The following is a 20,000-nucleotide window of genomic DNA, read 5'->3' on the forward strand; positions in this document are numbered from 1 at the left end:
TCACAAACACAGAGAGGGACAAGGAGAGAGAGGGAGAGGGGGAGGGAGAGAGAGAGAGAGAGAGAGAGAGAGAGAGAGAGAGAGAGAGAGAGAGAGAGAGAGAGAGAGAGAGAGAGAGAGAGAGAGAGAGAGAGAGAGAGAGAGAGAGCGAGAGAGAGAGAGAGCGAGAACGAGAGCGAGAGCGAGAGAGAGAGAGAGAGAGAGAGAGAGAAAGAGAGGGAGAGAGAGAGAGAGAGAGAGAGAGCGAGAGGGGGGGAGAGAGAGAGAGCGAGAGAGGGGGGGGGCGAGAGAGAGATAACTAAAAGAGTAAAAAGAGAGGCACTCAGTCAGAGACGAATGCAGATGAAGAAAGAGAGCGAGATGGCAAAGTATAAAGAGAGAGGGACAGTGAAAGAGGGACAGAGAGGGAGGGAGAGAGAGACGCAAAGAGAGAGGTAATGGAGGTTGAGAGCAATACGATTTTAAAGACAATGTCGGCGGTGAGGGTCCGATTTTAGCCTCTTTCGGAGACAGAAGAAAAATAAATGGAGAGGAACATGAGCATGTTCCCGTGGTTACGGCCGGTAGGTGTGTAGGTGCGGGTGTCAGCTGGGTTGGTGGGTGGTTGTGGGATCTCATGGTCATCGGGGGACCGAGCACTGCATGGATGCCTGCCCAACCCCCCCCCCCCCCCCCCCTCCCCCCCCGCCTCCTTGATTGCCTGCCTCGCATTTGCATCAGAGCTGAGAGGACTGGAGGAGAGGAGCGAAGACACACACACACAACACACACACACACACACACACACACACACACACACACACACACACACACACACACACACACACACACACACACACACACACACACACACACACACACACACACACACACACACACAGCCAGAGAACTCTTTGATCTCCCAGCCTGTGTCTCTTTGATGCACCATGTGGAAACGCACACACACACACACACACACACACACACACACACACACACACACACACAACCCCACACACATAAAACTGATACAAGGGCAGAGATGGGAAGAGAATGCACTGAAAGAAGGTACTGAGGGAGAAAGACCTTGTGTGTGTGTGTGTGTGTGTGTGTGTGTGTGTGTGTGTGTGTGTGTGTGTGTGTGTGTGTGTGTGTGTGTGTGTGTGTGTGTGTGTGTGTGTGTGTGTGTGTGTGTGCGTGTGTGTGTGTGTGTGTGTGTGTGTCGATTTTACACATGTGGTTCTCACGCCAGCAGACAGCATGTGTGATTTATATAATAGGAAATGAGTATGAAAACACCCTGGGTTGCGTTTCCAAATGACAGACAACATTGCAGCCGAGCTGAATATTGGGCAATGAGCTGCAGTGAAGTGTGACACCACAGGATGAGGAACCAAGAACCTCTGTGACTCTGACCTAATTTCCTGTTGTTCGGGCAACGTTGTGGGACGGGGGGGGGGGGGGGGGGCTCTTGGAAGGGCAAGGGTCATCGATGATATCTCCACCCTACTGCATTCCCTGAAGGCCTTTCTAGCTGAACCGCTGCCACCTCACACAACCGGCCCGGCCCCTACCGTCTCCAGCTGCCGTTCGGAGGGATAATCTGTTAGCTTTGGCTCCGGTTTTTGAATTCGGGCTGTCGATCTTAACCTCCTCCCTGGCACATGGCTCCTCTTTATCCCCAGCCTCCTCTGTTCTCTGCTCTCCTTCTCCAGTGAACTGTCACCACTCTCCTCACTCTCGCCTCACGCTCGCTCTCCTCTCGGCACACACACCGCTCTGTTCAACGCCTCTCGCGGCCAATTCATCCCTTATCTCCGTCACGCCGTGCTCACGTTGTGCACCTCTCTCCCGCTTGCTCTCCGTGGTTCCTTCTCTTCCCCTCTCTCCCATCCTTTCGATCTCGGTTCATTCCTAACTTCCTCTCTCCCTTCCTTTCAAGCACTTAATATTCCTTCCTTCCTCTCTTCCGTCCATCCTTCCTTCATTTCTGTCTCTCGCTCTCCCTTCCTTCCTTCCTCCAATTCTCTCTCTTCCTTTGTTATTTCCTTCCTCTTTTTATCTCTTCCTTCCTGCCTTTCTCTCTCTCCCCTGCGTCCTCCCAGCCAACATCCCCCGACTCTACCTTTCTACCTACCTCAGCATCGTCATCCACCGGCTTACTCGCTTACTCTCTCTCTCTCTCTCTCTCTCTCTCTCTCTCTCTCTCTCTCTCTCTCTCTCTCTCTCTCTCTCTCTCTCTCTCTCTCTCTCTCTCTCTCTCTCTCTCTCTCTCTCTCTCTCTCTCTCTCTCTCTCTCTCTCTCTCCCTCCCTCTCTCCCTCCCTCTCTCTCTCCCTCTCTCCCCCCCCCCCCCCTAGCGGTTGGGCGTGGGCGGTAGGGCAGGCGGGGGCGGTTGTGTTAGGAGAGCTGCATGGAAAACACCATTAAAACCGACAAATTAAATTACCGGCCTGCCATAACAAAAGGATGAGCAACATTTAAATGGACCAATCACTGAGGGATTAGGGGCCACGGAGCAGGTCTGCAGGAGCTGTCTTAGCCCGACAAAATGCACCCTGGGAGAGGAAGGGAATTAATCAGCACGCCATTTTATAGCGTGTATCCTCCCAACAGCTCCTCTCCTGTACCGGCTATTGGGCTGAAGAGTGACCATGCTAATCCCTGGTTTATTAAGAGAGCCGATAAGGATGTTTAGGGCTGGAGTGGGTGAAAATTCCCGAAACGCGACGGGAGAAAGGAAAGGTCTTGTATCGCGTCCGGGTTTTGCTTTGTTTTTTTAAAGCCACAGTGTTCCTGTTCAGTAGGTTTGACATTAGGTTCAGAGTTGAGTGGGATTGAGTGTGATGCTCAACGATCCTCACAGTCGGAGGGTTTTAGAAATGCAGCTATTATTTCTAGCCCCTTCCTCGCCTCCGCCTGTTCCATGAAGAGGGGGAGGTGATGGGGTTAAGTGATGGGAAAGGACAGTGGAAGCCACACGACAGGAAGAGGCTGCTGTGCCAATCAGCCAGAGCGCTGGCTCTGTTTAAGGGCGGGCGACCAATCATTTCAACCGGTGTCCAACCGGTGAAACCGGTTAAACCGGTTGGACAGTCTTTGATTCTTGAAACCGATTCATAAAAATGCAGTTTGTGAGTGTCAAATATCAAGTTCCTCCTTGGAACCTTGCCTTCAATCCAGCCTCAGCGAAAGCAACAGAAAAGAGAATAAAACATTCAAGAAAATAAGACTAAGATAGAATAATAATAAAATACAGTACAAAGGTTTTTAGATTCCTTTTCTCTGTATTCGTCTTTTACACACACACACACACACACACACACACACACACACACACACACACACACACACACACACACACACACACACACACACACACACACACACACACACACACACACACACACACACAAATACACCCACACCCACACACACAAACACATACACACACACATACACTCTATGCTGGCCTATCGTTCTACAAAACACAGGCATCTGAGATTATCAGTCCATTACATTTCTTTTCCCAGCGTTATGAACAAAGATCGCGATCAACTCAGGACAGCAGGCGTCTAACGAAACAGGCGTTGTGTCGTAAGATACAGGGGGAAGTGAGGACAAAAGTGTTGTCTTCGCCGTCTGCTGATAGGAGAGTGTCTTGACGTAAAAACAAGGGGGAGAGCCTGATAAATGGGTGTCCAACGTGAGGAGGCGGAAGAACAGTTACAAGAGGACTTACTTCATGGGTTTGAACAGGGCCTGTCCGTAGTTCTGGAAGGTCATGATCAGCTTCAGCTGGGTGCCCCCGGACTTCATGGCTGCAGGGGGATAGAGATCGTCATGTGGTTTTTTAGGGGGGTTATATCAGCAGGAACGTAATAGAGTTAAAACAGTTGTTTCGCCAATGACAGACAGACATGATCGACATAGACATAGATACATTTATACATACATACACGCAGACTGACAAAAAGACACAGACTAACATAAATTATACATACCGGTACATACAGACGGAAACAGACAGAAGGACATGCAGACAGACACACTGACATAAACGCATGCACCCATCCATCCATACAAACATACATTCATATGCAAAATTATTATTAATGCATAGCTCATGAAAGGCGTGTGTGCGTGTTCTTGTGTGTGTATGTTTGCGCGTGTTTGTGTGTGTGTGTGTGTGTGCGTGCGCACACGTGCATATGCATGTGCGCGTCTCAGTTCGGAGTGCGTGTCCTCCAGAGGGAGCAGTCGATGATGTAACTGTGTTTGTTGTGGGCGGGGGGAGGGTGGTGTTTGAGGGGGGAGGGGTTGTACGGGCGAACGGCAACTGTCGGTTCTGCCGCTGTTTACTTTCTCTGTCGGTTCCCCTGAGGGTCTCCCTCTATCACTCTCCCCCTCTCTCCCCCATTTTCACTCTCTGCATTTCTGTTCGTGCTCAGGCCCATATGGGTCCTCTCTCTCTCTCTCTCTCGCTCACACTTTCTCTCCACCTTTCCTCTCTCTCTCTATCTGCCGGGGCCAGGTAGTGCTCAGACAAAAAGAAAAAGTGTAATTAGATGAGAGGGAGAGAAAGAGGAGAGAGAGAGAGAGAGAGGGAGAGACAGAGAGCGAGAAGAGAGAGAGGGAGAGTCACCACGCCTTTAGCATGGTAGCTGATCCATTCACAACAGCACTTAACTAGAGCCTACCCGGGGAAGGGACATTTTTCTTTCCTCCCACTCCTACTCTTCTCCAAAACGCTGTGTGATAATGCAAAGGCGAATAAGGTCACTCGCTGTGATTAAAACACCTCCACCACATCCGACAGCAACCATGTGATAAGAGGTTGAGCCGGCCTCTTTACCTGCCAGTGCACTGTGATTATAAACATTGGCGGGAGCGGTGTCTAGAATGTAACACATGTGAGTGGTTCTATCTTCAGCCATGATAATAAGCGACTGCTGTTTGGCCCCTTCTTGCAATCCTTCCTCTGGCGTCTGTTACAACGCTGTAATTACCCGGCCAGGGTGTATTTAGCTGGTCAAGGAGCCTGAGAACAGCTTTCACCATTGACTGATGCCAGAGGTGGAGGGCGGGAGAGAGAGAGAGAGAGAGAGAGAGAGAGAGAGAGAGAGAGAGAGAGAGAGAGAGAGAGAGAGAGAGAGAGAGAGAGAGAGAGACTGAGAGAGACAGAGAGACAGAGAGAGAGAGAGAGTAGACAGAAGCCAGGAAGCAGAGAGAGACGTAAACTGAGAAGGGGAGGCGGGGAGAAGGCGAGAAAAGGGAGTGTGAGAGAGCGATAGTGCTGCAGAGATGGATCGCTACGACCAAAGAGTCTGAATTGAATCGTATCTCTGATTGAATGATTAAATTGTTTCAGGACTTGGCCAGATTTCCACAAAGACACCTGCCTCACGGGTCGGGGAAGAAAGGAGAGAAAGGAAATAAAGCAAAGAGAAAGAAAGAAAGATATTAAGAAATAGAGAAAGAGATGTGTAAAGAAAGACACAGCAGCACTCCCTCGCTCTGTGCATGGTTGTGGCGATGAGCGCACACACAGCCTTGTACTACTTAATCTCAGCTAGAGGGCTGAGATTTCTTTCTCTTATTGGCGGAGAAAACGTTTGCAGTGACTTTGAACTGTGTAACCTTGAATTCAAAGACACCGACGGCATGAAGGGAGAGAGAGCCAGCCAAGAAAGGGGGAATCCGAGGAGCAGAAGTTAAGATCTATTCCAGCTGATCGCAAGTGCTATCGGTAGCTTACTGGATCAAACCCAGATCCCACTGGTTTCTTATTGGACCGCCCGAGCTATTTGACAATGAGTCAATGATTGGCAGTTAAATGGCAGCTACACCGTAATTCATATGTTGAGGACAGTCGCGTGTGTGTGTTTATGTGTGTGTGTGTGTGTTTGTCTGTGTGTGTGAGTGTGTGTGTTTGTCTGTTTGCGTATGTCTGTGTGTGCGTGCGTGAGTGTGTGTGTGTATGTGTGTGTGTACACCTGCGTGTGCATGTGTGTGTGCCTTCAGTTTTTCCGTTATACAAGATTGCGCACCAACAAAATAATTTGATTGGCTCTATTAATATAAGCCATCAAGCAAGCTATCTCAGTCTCTAGACATATTTTGAACGTTCATACTTAAACATTTTAATCACTTTCATCGACTTTCGTCCAATAATCATTCACAGAAATATCTTTCACTCAAAACAAAAGGAGATATAAAACCCATTTATAACGCATGTCGATAAGCAGCGAAAAGCCAAACGTACCAGATAACGCAAACCTCAAATGGATCAGAGATTTCCCCCCAGCTGAATCCAAGATGAACTGGACTTAACAACGCAACAACCGTCACACCCAAACAGGGAAACAGAACCCGCCGTCTCTCATAGCTCACCCACGCTGGTGATCTTCTGGGCGTCCAGGTCCTTCAGCAGTCCATCGATGACGGGGTCGTGTCGTGAGTACAGCTCGTATCGATTGATCCCGATGTGGAATCTCAGCCAGTTGGGGTAGGAGTCGGCTGTGAGGGCCCCTGTTGGACTGAAAGCCTCCGCGTCTCCATCCACATGCCTGAGGGGAAGGGGGGCCATATGGAGATGTAATAGGGTCTGACATGGAGTGAAATACTGAATCATGCAAGTATATGTATGAGGGGCTATACAGAGGCAACAGAAGTAGCACAGCACTCTCACAGTATCAAATTTGGTGAATTATATATATATATATATATATATATTATGGAAACAATATAGGCCAACATGCAATTATTTTCTGTATTTATTTATTTATGTAATAACAAAAAAAACGTTAATCCGCATCGTTTGCTGGGACATGATATTATAGTAGGCCTAACTATCACCGGTTAAAGAGACAAATATGGATGCTTAATGAATGGACAATTTTTTTTTTTTCACACGTTACCATTCCTGGTCCTCTGCGGCTTTGGGGTCAAACCGGATGTCGGTGTTGACGTTGAACAGCGTGTCCTCGTCCGTCAGGGCAGGTAATGTTGTTTTAAATAACGGGTGTTCATAGAGGGCCGCCAGTCTCACCAAAGCCTTGACCCCCTGCTGTTCGACCACGTCGGGCGGCGAGTGTCTCTTCGGGTCACCGCGCTGGGCAGCTTGATGCTCGGGCTGGCGAGACGACCGCTCGTTTTGATTATGACCCACCGGAGGGAACTGATTCTTTTCGAGGGAGTTGGAGGACACGTTGGAGTTGGGCTCGTTGCTGAAGTCCTGAAGTATCCGCAGCGTGTGCTTGTTAGGCCAGCCCTGCTGCTGCTGCTGCAGCGGCTGCAGCTGCTTCTGCGCCCAGTCTCCGGGCTCCTCGCTCGGCGTGTGCGAACAGGAGCAGCCGCTGTTCCCGCGTCTCTCCAGCTTCGGCAGCAGGTCGATCATGATGTGCATCGAACACGCCACCAGGAACACCATGAGGATCAGAACGCGGAATTTACGCAGGAGGATCATTTTCATAGTCTCCCTTTTGAGCGAATTCGAGTATTTACTGCAAATGATGAGCACGCATATGAACAAGCTGACTACATCGCTTATGATGTTCACGACACTTGACGCCAACCGGACGAGATAAACGTTGAATAAGTAGTATCCATCGTCACTTCTTGCCGTCTTGACTAAAGGATGCAGTGTTCAGGTTTGGGTTGCTTTCTTTTCCACATTTACGACCTCTCACCCGCCCACCACCCACCAACCCCTCTTGCGTGGTTCTTCTGTGCCGCTGTCACGGCAAAGAGTTTTCAGAATCGCGAAATCATCCGCATGCGTCCAGGTAGAACCGGTCCGATTGTTTGGAGAGAGCGACCGGTTTGCTCCAGCCACATTCTCTCTCTCCCCCTCTCGATATTTTCTCTATCGCTGTACAGGTGTCAGGTACGTTGCAGAGGAACAGTCGACGCGAAGATCTTCAATGATTATTCTTAAAAAAAGAGCCCCATACGTCCACAGTATGCACGGGTCTGTCTGAGAGTGCGCATCAGTGAGGGGCTGTGCTGCCCCAACCTTTACTCCCGCTGCCCGGTATACCGTGAACCGCACGGTGCGAGACGAGACGCTGGTTCACACCTAACCTATCTACCGCGGGGGCAGTTCAACTACTGTCAGATACACACTGTTCTCTGAGGAAAGTCCCGGGAAACAGCCTGACTCATCCACGGCAAACCGATCCAGATATCCCTTTCCCCCAGTACATTAAATGTCCACGGGTCCCTAACAGCACAGATCTATATAGTTATAGCACAGGTGCAGGTTGTTGTTCTTCAGCAAATGCTTTATATATATATGGTCCCGATGAACAGCGGTAGGGATGGCGTATGAGGGAAAAAGCCGCTTCTATGTAGCGCGCGTATGTGAAGCAGTGGAGCAGGGCGTGTGTGTGTTAAATATTATGAAGCCTAAAAAACTAGATCCAGCCTTCCTCTGCTCGCAGCGTCACCGCGTGTAGATTGGCTGAGAGAGAAACACAGGGAGAGGGAGAGAGAGAGCACCAATCAGACAGCGAGAGAGAGAGAGTGAGTAAGAGAGAGCGACCGTGACAGGCATGAAGTGATCTTCTGTATTTCGTTTGGAATAGCTCCTAGTTGCACATCCTATCTGTGCAAGAAGAGGGCGTCTCATCCCAGTGGCCAATACCCAACGCTGTGCGCCAAATACACGCAAGCACAAACACGCGCATACACACACACACACACACACACACACGCACGCACGCACGCACACACACACACACACACACACACACACACACACACACACACACACACACACACACACACACACACACACGCAAACACACACAGCCGGAAAAATCATGAAGCCGATGAATTAATCCTTTTTTAAAGTCTTCAGTTCATAATCCGATGGATTCAGTTTCACCTCGCTGTGACCACTCTGCAACAGTTGAAACAACATCCAGTACCGAAATAACTAGGAATAACTTACATGGCTGTGAAGGTGATTTAAAAGTAAGGGAAAAAAGCTGTAAGTAATTATAATAGGGTTGCAAAAATCCTATTATAATTGTTAAAAACTTAATTAGTCTAATAATGTTTGGGCGACACTGGTTTTAATTCTTTAGAGAAAAAAAAATATATATAGATTTATAGTTTTGCCCAAAGGTAAATTGCGTGTGCGTGCGATCATCCACATTCGGCTGAGGGAACAATTAGTGCGTTTTGGCCTTTAACCTACTACATACATACAGGCCCGTACAGCGGCCATCCATCGACACGTGGCTCTCCTATATGCCTTGAAGCATCCTCCCACAACCCCAGCACAAACTTCGCTCTGCTTTTTAAATGAGGCATTCCGCGGATTAATGCTTATTTTTACAGCTAATTGGTGCGTCCATAAAAACCTGTCCACATTCAGGACCGCTGTGAACGTGCGAATCGTAGAGGCGAGAGTCGCGCTGGAGGGGAGTGTGTGTGTGTGTGTGTGTGTGTGTGTGGGGGGGGGGGGGGGATATGCATATTCTCACACCGTTGTGAGGCGCGTGTTTGCATGAGCAACCAATCATGGCGCTCCGTGATTACCTCCCGAGATGAGTTTATAATTAAAAGAGTGTTGCATTAACAACCCGATAGCGAGACAGCTCCGGGAGAGCCATTTATATGCGGGGATAGACGCGCGATCGAGGTGGCCGCTGAGCGCATTGGGCGACGACGCTATATAGGGAGTCTACAGTAGGATGGAGTCCAAAACTGTAATGGTAATTGATTTGTTATTAGCGAGATGAAGGCGAGGTCACAATGCCCACCGTAAGTCTGCTGAAAGACAAACAATGCGTGTGTGTGTGTGTGTGTGTGTGTGTGTGTGTGTGTGTGTGTGTGTGTGTGTGTGTGTGTGTGTGTGTGTGTGTGTGTGTGTGTGTGTGTGTGTGTGTGTGTGTGTGTGAGAGAGAGAGAGAGTAGGAGAGGTTCATTTCATTTCTTAATTTCAACTGAGGAGAAAGAAGCCTATGACCCAAAAAGCACTGTGATCGTTTTACCTCCACATCGTACCGTGGGTATATGTCCCACATAGCGAGAAGAGTCACAGGGGATCATTGCCTGCACATACACACGCACACACACACACACACACACACACACACACACACTCACACACACACACACACACACACACACACACACACACACACACACACACACACACACACACACACAAACACACACACACACACACACCAACGCACAAACACACACACACACACACACCAACGCACAAACACACACACATAGGCGCACACACACATAGGCACAAACACACACAAACACACACACAAAGCATGCACACACACACAAACCACAAAATGACCATGTAATATAGTGATCCACCGTTGACATTTAAGCGGAGGACGGGTAATGGGGGAGGGGGGGTTATTAAACAGTGACTTGTTCACAAGAAAGGCCCGCGTTTAACCCATGGTGTCCAATAACAATGATACAACAGAGAAAGGGAGAGCTAGAGAGGGGGGGGGGAGAGAGAGAGAGACAGGGATGGAGAGAGAGAAGGAGGGGGTGGAGGACTGAGAAAAAGAGAGAGGGCGAGAAAGAGAGTGAGGGAGAGGAGGAGAGAGGTACAGAGGGGGGGGGGGGGGGGGGGGAGAGCGGGAGGGAGAGAGAGAGGTGAAGCAACAAAGCCAGGCGTATTGATGGATTTATTTTCCTCCCCGGTGGACCCGTGGAGCCGGGGGGGTCAGGTGGTTCCAGGCAGGGCTGCTCTGCCTGAGGCTGAGACAGCCCCAGACGGATGTGCACCGCTGTCCAGCAGACGTGCATCACAGCCAGCCGATGGCTCGCTGCTCCCCTGCTAGGGCTGTCCGGGGAAGGCCTGAACCCGGCCTTTGACGAGGAATCGAGGGCAGAGAGGCCGCTGTTGTTCTCTTTGTGTGTGTGTCTCTTTGTGTGTCTGTTTGTGTGTATCTTTGTGTGTGTGTATGTGCGTGTGTATGTTATTCCGTTCTCCCCGTCCCCCCCTTTGTATGAGGACCCTAGCTGCAACATGGTTGTGTTTCTCATATTTTATATTTTGATTTCATGTTTTTGTTGTATTTTCCGATGCCATTTTTTTTAACGGCCTTTACAGCTGCCTTATTGCAATCTCGACGGTTGGATTATTTTTTTTCTTTATAGCGCCACCACACCATGACACTAACCCTTGTATGTGGAAGCTTACTTGACAATAAAGCACTTTATCGCCGCGGTAAAACTTCAGAATTTGATTCAGATTCTGATGGTCTCACTCTCGTGTTATTGTCGCGGGTCAATTTCCACAAGTAGCCATTCAAACGTGGACTTGCTGCTGCTCTGCAAGAGGCAAACAAACAGTAAAAAAAAGAAGCATTTGTTGGTATTATTCTGAACCCCAGTGGGGTTATTATTGGATGGGGACATGGAGCTTGCCAAACCAACTGTGACGGGCAGTCCTGTGACCATTCAAGAAGATGACAATGGTGCTATTGATAGTGGTTATAAAGTCAGCCGCAATAACAAGGCTCTGACGTCTCCCCCAGACCCTGGTGCCGCGCCGGGAGGACGTCCGCTCTCGGCTGTTTGTTTGTTTGTTGTCTGTCTCTCTGCACAATCCTATCAAACTGAGGAATCATGTGTCTGCATATCACTTCTGAACATTTGAACTACATCTTCTATGGTTATGTTTTTATATTTGCATATATATAGATATATATATGCATGACTTTATTGATAGGACTGCGAGGAGAAACAGGAAAGCGGGTGCAAAGAGAGATTATATGTAGCATCTGACCACAGGCCGGAAATCCATTTGCGACGGGACAACAAGGCCTATTGACCGTGTGGTGAGCGGCCCTAGTGTGGAGTTGAACCACCAAACAGGCCCCATCTTGTACCCACACACACACACACACACACACACACACACACACACACACACACACACACACACACACACACACACACACACACACACACACACAAACGTGTGTGTGTGTGTGTGTGTGAAACAATAAAAAAGAAAAAAAGGTGAGTGAAAAAATAAATAAAAAGAAAAATCGCAGGTAAACACAAAGTTTGCAAGCAAGAACTCTTAACCAAGCATCTACAGACAGAAAATTGCAGATTAACATTGTACACATTCAAAAACTTGCTACCCTATAAACAAGGACACACACTGGCACACACACCGATACACACATACACACAGACACAAACACACGCACGCACACACACACACAGGCACACATTGGCACACACACACACACACTGAGGACACCAATAACAGATAGCTGACCACAGGCCCGTGGGCCCGTACATCAGTCGATCAATGTCTAATACATCTTAATGTCGTCTCCGGCTGTCGGACAGGATCCGGGAAGGGGCCCGGACTAGCCGCTATCTCCCGCTCCCCGTCTGCGATAGGACAGCCCGTCTAGGGGGAGAGGTGGGTGTCGACGAAGGCATGGGGGAAGCCTGAGAAATGACAGATCGTCAAGAAATGTCTTCACTACACTGCGGACTTGAGCATCATGTTTCTTAGAAGTTTAAGAAGTCTCTGACGCTTGTTTTGATGGAATAAAGGAAACCGGGGGCAGCGGAGTGAGGTCCAGTTTGTTGTTTTCCCGGGCTGGTCTTAGGAGCTGCGCCTTAAAAAACGGAGAGTGTTTTTATGAGAGGGAGGGGGGGGGGGGGGGGGGTGTATTTTGGGCGCCGAGCAAGACATCGCTGGACGCCCCGCGGCCGGGCGTTTATAAAAGTATTTAAGGGATATTCTGGACACGTCAACTTCAAACGGAATGTGAAAGTCATCAGGAGAGGGGGAGGGGGAGGGGGGAGGAGGATAAAACGCTGACATTTCCAGAATATTGCTGTAGTACCTGAAAAAGGGAGTGAAGGGAGAGAGGGAAATTAGACGGAGGGGGGGGAGAGCAGAGGAACGGATGTTGGAAGGTTAAGGGAGAATTAACCTGTATTCTTCATAACCCCCACCCACCAAACCCCCGCCACCACCACCACCACCGCCGCCACCACCACCCCGCTTTCACCCTCGGATACTTTCTACAGAGCCAGCACTCTGCGTGTGCGCAACCGCCAGAGTAAAATGCATTTGTATGAATTTGCCCTTGGCACGGCCCAAGACTGAGTGAGGTGTGTGTGCGTTTGCGGCCTGTGTGTGTGGCATGTGTGTGTGTCTCAGTGTGTGTGTGTGTGTGTGTGTGTGTGTGTGTGTGTGTGTGTGTGTGTGTGTGTGTGTGCGTGCGTGCGTGCGTGCGTGCGTGCGTGCGTGCGTGCGTGCGTGCGTGCGTGCGTGCGTGCGTGCGTGCGTGCGTGCGTGCGTGCGTGCGTGCGTGCGTGCGTGCGTGCGTGCGTGCGTGCGTGCGTGCGTGCGTGCGTGCGTGTGTGTGTGTGTGTGTTGGACAGGGCGGCAGCGTGCACCACATCTGATACGGCACATTTAAATGGATATTACAGATAACAATGCCCTCTGTTGGCCCCAATAAGATTCACGCCTCTCTTATTGCTTTTTCACTTCCTCTATCTCTCGCTCTTTCTCCTCGACACCCCCCCACCCTTTGTCTCTTTCTACCCTTCCACAGTTTGATGTGCACTTGCAGAGTTCAGGGGGCAAGGGCCTGAATGGGGTGCGGGGGGGGGGGGGGGGGGGGGGGGGGGGGGGGGGGGCACTCCCCAGCTGTGCCACCCATGATAAGCAGTTAATATCTTCAGCCCGGGATAGAGTCATGATAATATGACTTTATGGATAAGTGTCGTTATGGCTGGTTGCTCCAAAACATCTCTCTTTCGCCCTCTCTTTCCGTCTTTCTCTCTCCCGCTCTCTCTCTCCCCATCTCTCTCTCTCTCTCCCCCTCTCTCTGTCTCCCCCCTCTCTCTCTCCCCCCTCTCTCTCTCTCTCTCCCCCCCCCCCCTCCTCCTCCATCTCCCTTTCTCTGTCTCCTCGTGAGGCCTCTCTCGGAGTCATGAGATTAGTCTGCCTGCACCCCCCCGCTGTTTTGTGTAAATATATACGCTCGGCGCGCACCTTTTTGTTGACGCAATTTTCACTTGTCGTGTCAGCGCAAAGCAAGGTTGACATTTCACTTGATTGCATGTTTGGGAGGTGCGGCGACGCTCCCTCTGTGCGCCCGTCCATCTGCTCCGGGTCGCCGGAGGAGGGGGGCTGTTGATTGCCAACAATTGTAAGTTTGACCAAAAAGAGAGAGAGAAGGCCCCAGCTATCCTTATCGTCTTACCCATCGACCGTCGCGTGATCTCTGCGGCGCAGTTAATCCCTAGATTCCCATCCATTACTCGTGTGGTTTTTATGACTGCCATGCAGTGAGGTATATCGCGTCTATGTTTGGTGCGAATACTTTGGTGCGAGCTTCTGCCCGAAGGGGAGGTTAAAACGTATTGACCCTCCCGGCCAAAGAGAACTCTTTTTGTGCCTTTGTCTGTCTGTGTGATAATCAATGAGAGCTGGTCTCAAAGATTAAAGGAGAGTGGGGAGGAGAGGAGAAAAAGGAAGGATCAAACAGAGATCAGGGAGGAAGAAAAGGGGGGGGGGGACGCAGGAGAAGGAACAAATCTAAAACAAAAGGAAAGAACAAAAGGAGACAGCGAGGGAGAGTGGGTGTCTCAGTGTGTAAAAACAGGGTGAGAAACACTTTCCAGGAAAGGTATATGTGGTCCCTTCTGGGGGTCTACTCTTTCCCAAAAAAAAAAAAAAAAAGCACTTTCTCTGAGAAATCAAGCGTGTCCTTGGCTAAAAGCCTCCACTAAATGTCTTATGTTTATAAAGAATGGGAGAAGAGGGTGGAGGGAGGAGCTGGGAGGTGGGAGGTGGACGATGATGGTACGGGGGTAGGCTATGGGGGGGGGGGGGGGGGGGGGGGGGCTTTTCCACACACACACACCAAAACCAGAGCATTAAGTGGTGATATAGGCTCCCCAGAGGTATCTCTGGAAACATCTTAAAAGCCCAGACAGACTTGTGAGTGTGTGTGTGTGTGTGTGTGTGTGTGTGTGTGTGTGTGTGTGTGTGTGTGTGTGTGTGTGTGTGTGTGTGTGTGTGTGTGTGTGTGTGTGAGTGTGTGTGTGTGTGTGTGTGTGTGTGTGTGTGTGTGTGTGTGTGTGTGTGTGTGTGTGTGTGTGTGTGTGTGTGTGTGTGGGCTATAATAAGATGTCATTGAGAAGCGCTGCCCTGACCCCAGTCTCCCCGCTGCAGCCTCTCTCTCCACACAATAGCAGGGCCGGGACTGCCGGGGTGACTCACTCTCCAACGCTCCATCCTACACGCTTTTTTTTTTAAGGCTTATGCTGGACCTTATTCACCTATAATGGCCATCTTGGTTCTAAACGCTTGCTAGGTGCAAATAGTTAGCCGAGCTTGAAACACGGTGGAACTGAGCTTGAACCGAGGGGGAACCAAGATGGGACCAAGATGGAACCAAGATTGAAGCAAGGTGGGACCAAGAAGGAACCGAGATGGAACCAATTTTATTTAATAAAATAAATAATTGTATTTTTGTTCTTTAATGCGTGAAGTAGCGGAGAGAAGAGAGATAGAGAGAGACTAGAGCTTTAAGGTGGTCGGGAGGCGGGGGGGGGGGGGGGGGGGTCGTAGCTGAATCCAAGCACAGTCCTGTGTGTCCATGCTGTGCTTGTGTTGCTTCTCCCTTGCTCCTCCAGTCCTATAATTAGAGACCTAGGCGGAGTGTTTTAACGAGAGAGAGAGAGAGAGAGAGAGAGAGAGGAAGAGAGGGAGAGAGAGAGAGAGAGAGAGAGAGAGAGAGAGAGAGAGAGAGAGAGAGAGAGAGAGAGAGAGAGAGAGAGAGAGAGAGGAAGAGAGGGACAGAGAGAGAGAGAGAGAGAGAGAGAGAGAGAGAGAGAGAGAGAGAGAGAGAGAGAGAGAGAGAAGAAGAAGAAGAGGGGGAGAGAGTGAGAGAGAGAGGGAGAGAGAGTCCGGCCTCGAGAACGGGTGTTTATTTTAGAGTGTGGGTTTGCACAGGGCTGGGCCTACTACTACCAACATTGCAAGAGAGCCAGGTCAGATTCTGGTCCAGGAATAGCAGTGTGACCCAACCCTCCTCAATTCACCTCACCTCACCCCCTAACCCCTCCCCCCACGACGGAACCTGAGTCACCTATGTACAAAGAGCATTCACAAACACCGTCCGCGGATACTGTAAACATTGTTTGTTTGCTCTTTTTTACTACGTTAGCCAGTAGAAGGCTGCAGGGCTTTTTGATTTTAGCCTTTTGAAGTTTCTTTTTTGATTTTAGCTTTCCGAGGCATGAGATGATTTTATTCACCCGGGAGGTGTCATTGATCGATAGCAGGCTGCTTTTTCGTGTTTTTTTTTTTTTTTCGATTCAAACTTCCAACCCATATAAAGTTTAAAAGATTCATTAGTGGAGAGAGCTAGCATAAGGTGACCATAGTTCTGCAGTGAATAACGGGAACATGTGTAGTCTGGTGGTCCATTTATCATCAAAGTATCAGTATTATGTTATTTTCGTGTCACTTAGATAGACACAAGCCAAATCACCCACTGTCTCAAAATTAACATTAAAATATGAACAAAAGCCTTTGCCATTTCAAAATCTATTCATATACAAAAAAAAAACGGTGTTGTCTTGTAAACCCTAGAATAGCTAGCTAGCTTGCCGGTGCGCATTTTTCAATGGTTGAAACCTCGTTGGTTTTCTTATAGTTTCCGAGACCAACGCAGTCTTGCTCAAGCAGAAGGCGGCCGTAAATCGCGAGGGGGACGGAGCCAATTCCTTATCATTATCGGCCGCAAGAGTCTTGATTGTTTTGTTTCACCTGTACACAACAGCGTGGCAGAAATTAGCCAAATAATCACACTTCTATTGCGCTGCAGCCATTGTTCACTTTAATTACAAAACACCTTTTGTCCCGAGGGTAAAGTGCCAACGTGCAATCGTGTATATGCAATTCCTCTCAGCGAAGAATAAAAATCAAGAAAACAACAACCTTATCTCGAGTGTGGCCGCTCCCTCGATAAGGCTTCAACTTGGCCTCCTATAGAAACCTCCCATGACCCTCGCTCTTATGAAGACCATCAAGTGAGGAAATTAACATTTAGATTGGTGCACATTATGAGACGTTTGCCTGGACCGTTTCCTGGGGAGCGTGATCTCTAGCCAGAGGCCTTTGGCACATGGGCGGGGGAGAGAGAGAGAGAGAGAGAGAGAGAGAGAGAGAGAGAGAGAGAGAGAGAGAGAGAGAGAGAGAGAGAGAGAGAGAGAGAGAGAGAGAGAGAGAGAGAGAGAACAAAAAAGCAACAAACGAATCATGTTGTTTATTGTGAGAGTTGGAAACACGCCGTGTATCGCCTCCCCCTCACTTCGCGTTAATCCAGCAATCTGTCCGGTGCGGAGAGATGTTAGCGCCGGGACTGAAGGGAGGGCGGGGGGGGGGAGTGGCAGAAGTGGCGGCGGAGACACGGTAAATTTGAGCGGTTATGACAGCAGAGCTGAAGTAGAGCCGAGACAACGCAGAGCGTGAAGTCATTAAGCCATAATGAGCAAGCCAGCGAGAGAGCGCGAGTCATCGAGTAAAAGAGAGAGCGAGAGGGATTGAGAATGAGATAGAAAGAGGGAGAGAGAGAGAGAGAGGGAGAGGGGGAAAGAGGGAGGGAGCGAGAGGATAAAGGGGAGAGAGAGGGTGTTTTGAATGTTTGATTCGTGGCAAACAGCATTTGAAGAATGACACATGAACCTCTTCCATCTCAAATCTGTGCGCGCTTGTGTGCATGTGCGTGTTAGTGGGTGCTCAACGAAGAGCAGCCACACCTACCGATGCACATAGAGTTACATACATACACACATGCACACACACACACATACACCTAAACTCACAATGCTGCATGTAGAGTACTGTAAGACTCACACAATCTCATTGATGCACACACAAACATGCATGCCTCCTCACACACACGCACACATGGCATCCGAGCAAGCACGCACACACACACACACACACACACACACACACACACACACACACACACACACACACACACACACACACACACACACACACACACACACACACACACACACACACACACACACATTCTAATTCTTTATTTGAGTCCACCAATCACATTACAAGAGACCTATCTCATATCAAATATTTCAGATATGAGATAGGTCTTTGTTCAAGGATACAAAAAACATCTCCTGCGCCACACGGCCAGACTGCCTATCACTGTTGATATGGAGCAGAACTTTGCTAAATGTTTAGATTTTCTAAACATGCCAGCCTTAACCCACTGAAAACACGGTTGTGGACATTCCCCAAGTTGCCACAAATAAACACTATTAGCTTGCATTGGTAGCCTAGGTCCCTTAGTATTTCCAGAATTGGCTGGTACTTAACGATTTTATCGTTGAAAGCAATTTCCATGTACAGATCAAACACACAGCCTATCTCAAGTAGGAGCACTTCCCTTCTGTCTCTGTTTAAAAACAAAACATCAGGGGTATTTCGGATGTTACAAAACACATCAATAGAGCTATGAAAACCATTCCGGCATGATACGCGAATGTTTGTACATGCGCCGTTCTCTTATCCTACACTCCTCTCCACAGTTCCTTCGCTCACTCTGTCTGCTGACTCCACTCTTTACAGCGTGTCTCCAACTACCCTAACTCCCCCTGCCTCTCCTGGCTCCTGCCTGTCTCTCCCTTCTCCTCTCATTTCCTACGCATGCCTCTCACTCATTCCAATCACTCATTCCAAGCATCTCTCACCATCTCTCCTCACCTGTCTCCTCCATCTCTCCTTTCTGCTCATCTCATCTCAACTACTTCTCCTCCATTCTCCTGATCTCCTCTCCTCACTACTCCCCGCTCCCCTCATCTCTCCCTCTCCTCCTCCTACACTCTCCTCGTCACCCCTACTCACCCATTACCCCCCCTCCCCGTATCTCTCCCATTCCTCATCACCTCTCCTCACCACTCCTCTACTCCCCTTATCCAATCTTTCCCTACCTCTTTTCTCCTTCCCTCTCCTCATCTTCAACTCCTCATCTCCCCCCTCCCCTCTCTCACCTCCTCTCTTCCTGAACCCTTCCTGTCCCTTCTAGCCCTCCCATTCTCCTCTCTTCTCCTCCTCATCGTCCCTTCATCTCTCCTCCCCTGCCCCACCCCTATTATCTCCCCCTCTCTCCATATCTCTTATCCTCCCTATCTTCCTCTTCTCCCTCCCCCCCTCCCCTCTCCTTCCCCCCCTTCCCCTGCCTTCTCAGGCACTTGTATTCTGACTATGTGCCAACAAAGACCCCCTGGGTGACAGTTGGGTTGCAGGTTAAATGTGAGGCTCCTGACACGAAGCATAGCTCCACTTGTCAGGCCTTCACTGATTTCTATTTCTAGCCTGTGTGTGTGTGTTTGTGTGTGTGTTTGTGTGTGTGTGTGTGTTTGTATGTGTGTGTGTGTGTGTGTGTGTGTGTGTGTGTGTGTGTGTGTGTGTGTGTGTGTGTGTGTGTGTGTGTTTGTGTATGTGTGTGCGTCCGTGTGTTTGTAGGTGTCTGTGTGTGTGTGCGTATGTGTGTGCGTGCACAAGCCATTGCGTGTGTGTATGTGTTTGTATGTGTGTGTGTATGTGTGTGTGTGTGTGTGTGTGTGTGTGTGTGTGTGTGTGTGTGTGTGTGTGTGTGTGTGTGTGTGTGGGCGCGCACGTGTGCATGCACACCCTTGCATGTGCGTGCTGGTGTGAGGAGTGGAGGAGTGTGTGCGGGAATGTCTAGTCCCCGTGTCTCAGTGAAACAGCAGGGCTCCTGAGCCACAGGTGAGGCAGGTCTGGGAGCCGTAGACAGACACAGTGTGGGGCTGTGCCGCCGCGGCTGTAATTGCCACGACAACAACAGCAGCCCGGGGGGGGATTACAGTGGATAAACCGCAGCGCTGTTGTAATGGGGTGAGGCCCCGCCACCAGACCCCATGTTCATTGTGACTCTCACCACACTAGGGTCAAGGGTCACCGGTGACTGCTTTGGT

General features: G+C 49.6%; 1 protein-coding gene across 1 annotated transcript in view; it reads right to left on the reverse strand.

Moving 5' to 3' along the window:
- Positions 1–8,345, reverse strand: part of fam20cb (FAM20C golgi associated secretory pathway kinase b) — a 53,056-nt gene extending 44,711 nt beyond the window's left edge. The window contains exons 1-3 of the mRNA XM_056577255.1: positions 6,899–8,345; positions 6,372–6,547; positions 3,721–3,799 (exon numbers count right to left, since the gene is read on the reverse strand). Coding sequence (XP_056433230.1) covers positions 3,721–3,799; positions 6,372–6,547; positions 6,899–7,452 — 809 coding nt within the window. The 5' untranslated portion in view covers positions 7,453–8,345. The remainder of the gene's footprint in view (positions 1–3,720; positions 3,800–6,371; positions 6,548–6,898) is intronic.
- Positions 8,346–20,000: the final 11,655 nt, after the last annotated feature.

The sequence above is a fragment of the Gadus chalcogrammus genome, chromosome 18, assembly GCF_026213295.1.
Source record: "Gadus chalcogrammus isolate NIFS_2021 chromosome 18, NIFS_Gcha_1.0, whole genome shotgun sequence".
NCBI classification, from domain to species: Eukaryota; Metazoa; Chordata; class Actinopteri; order Gadiformes; family Gadidae; genus Gadus; species Gadus chalcogrammus.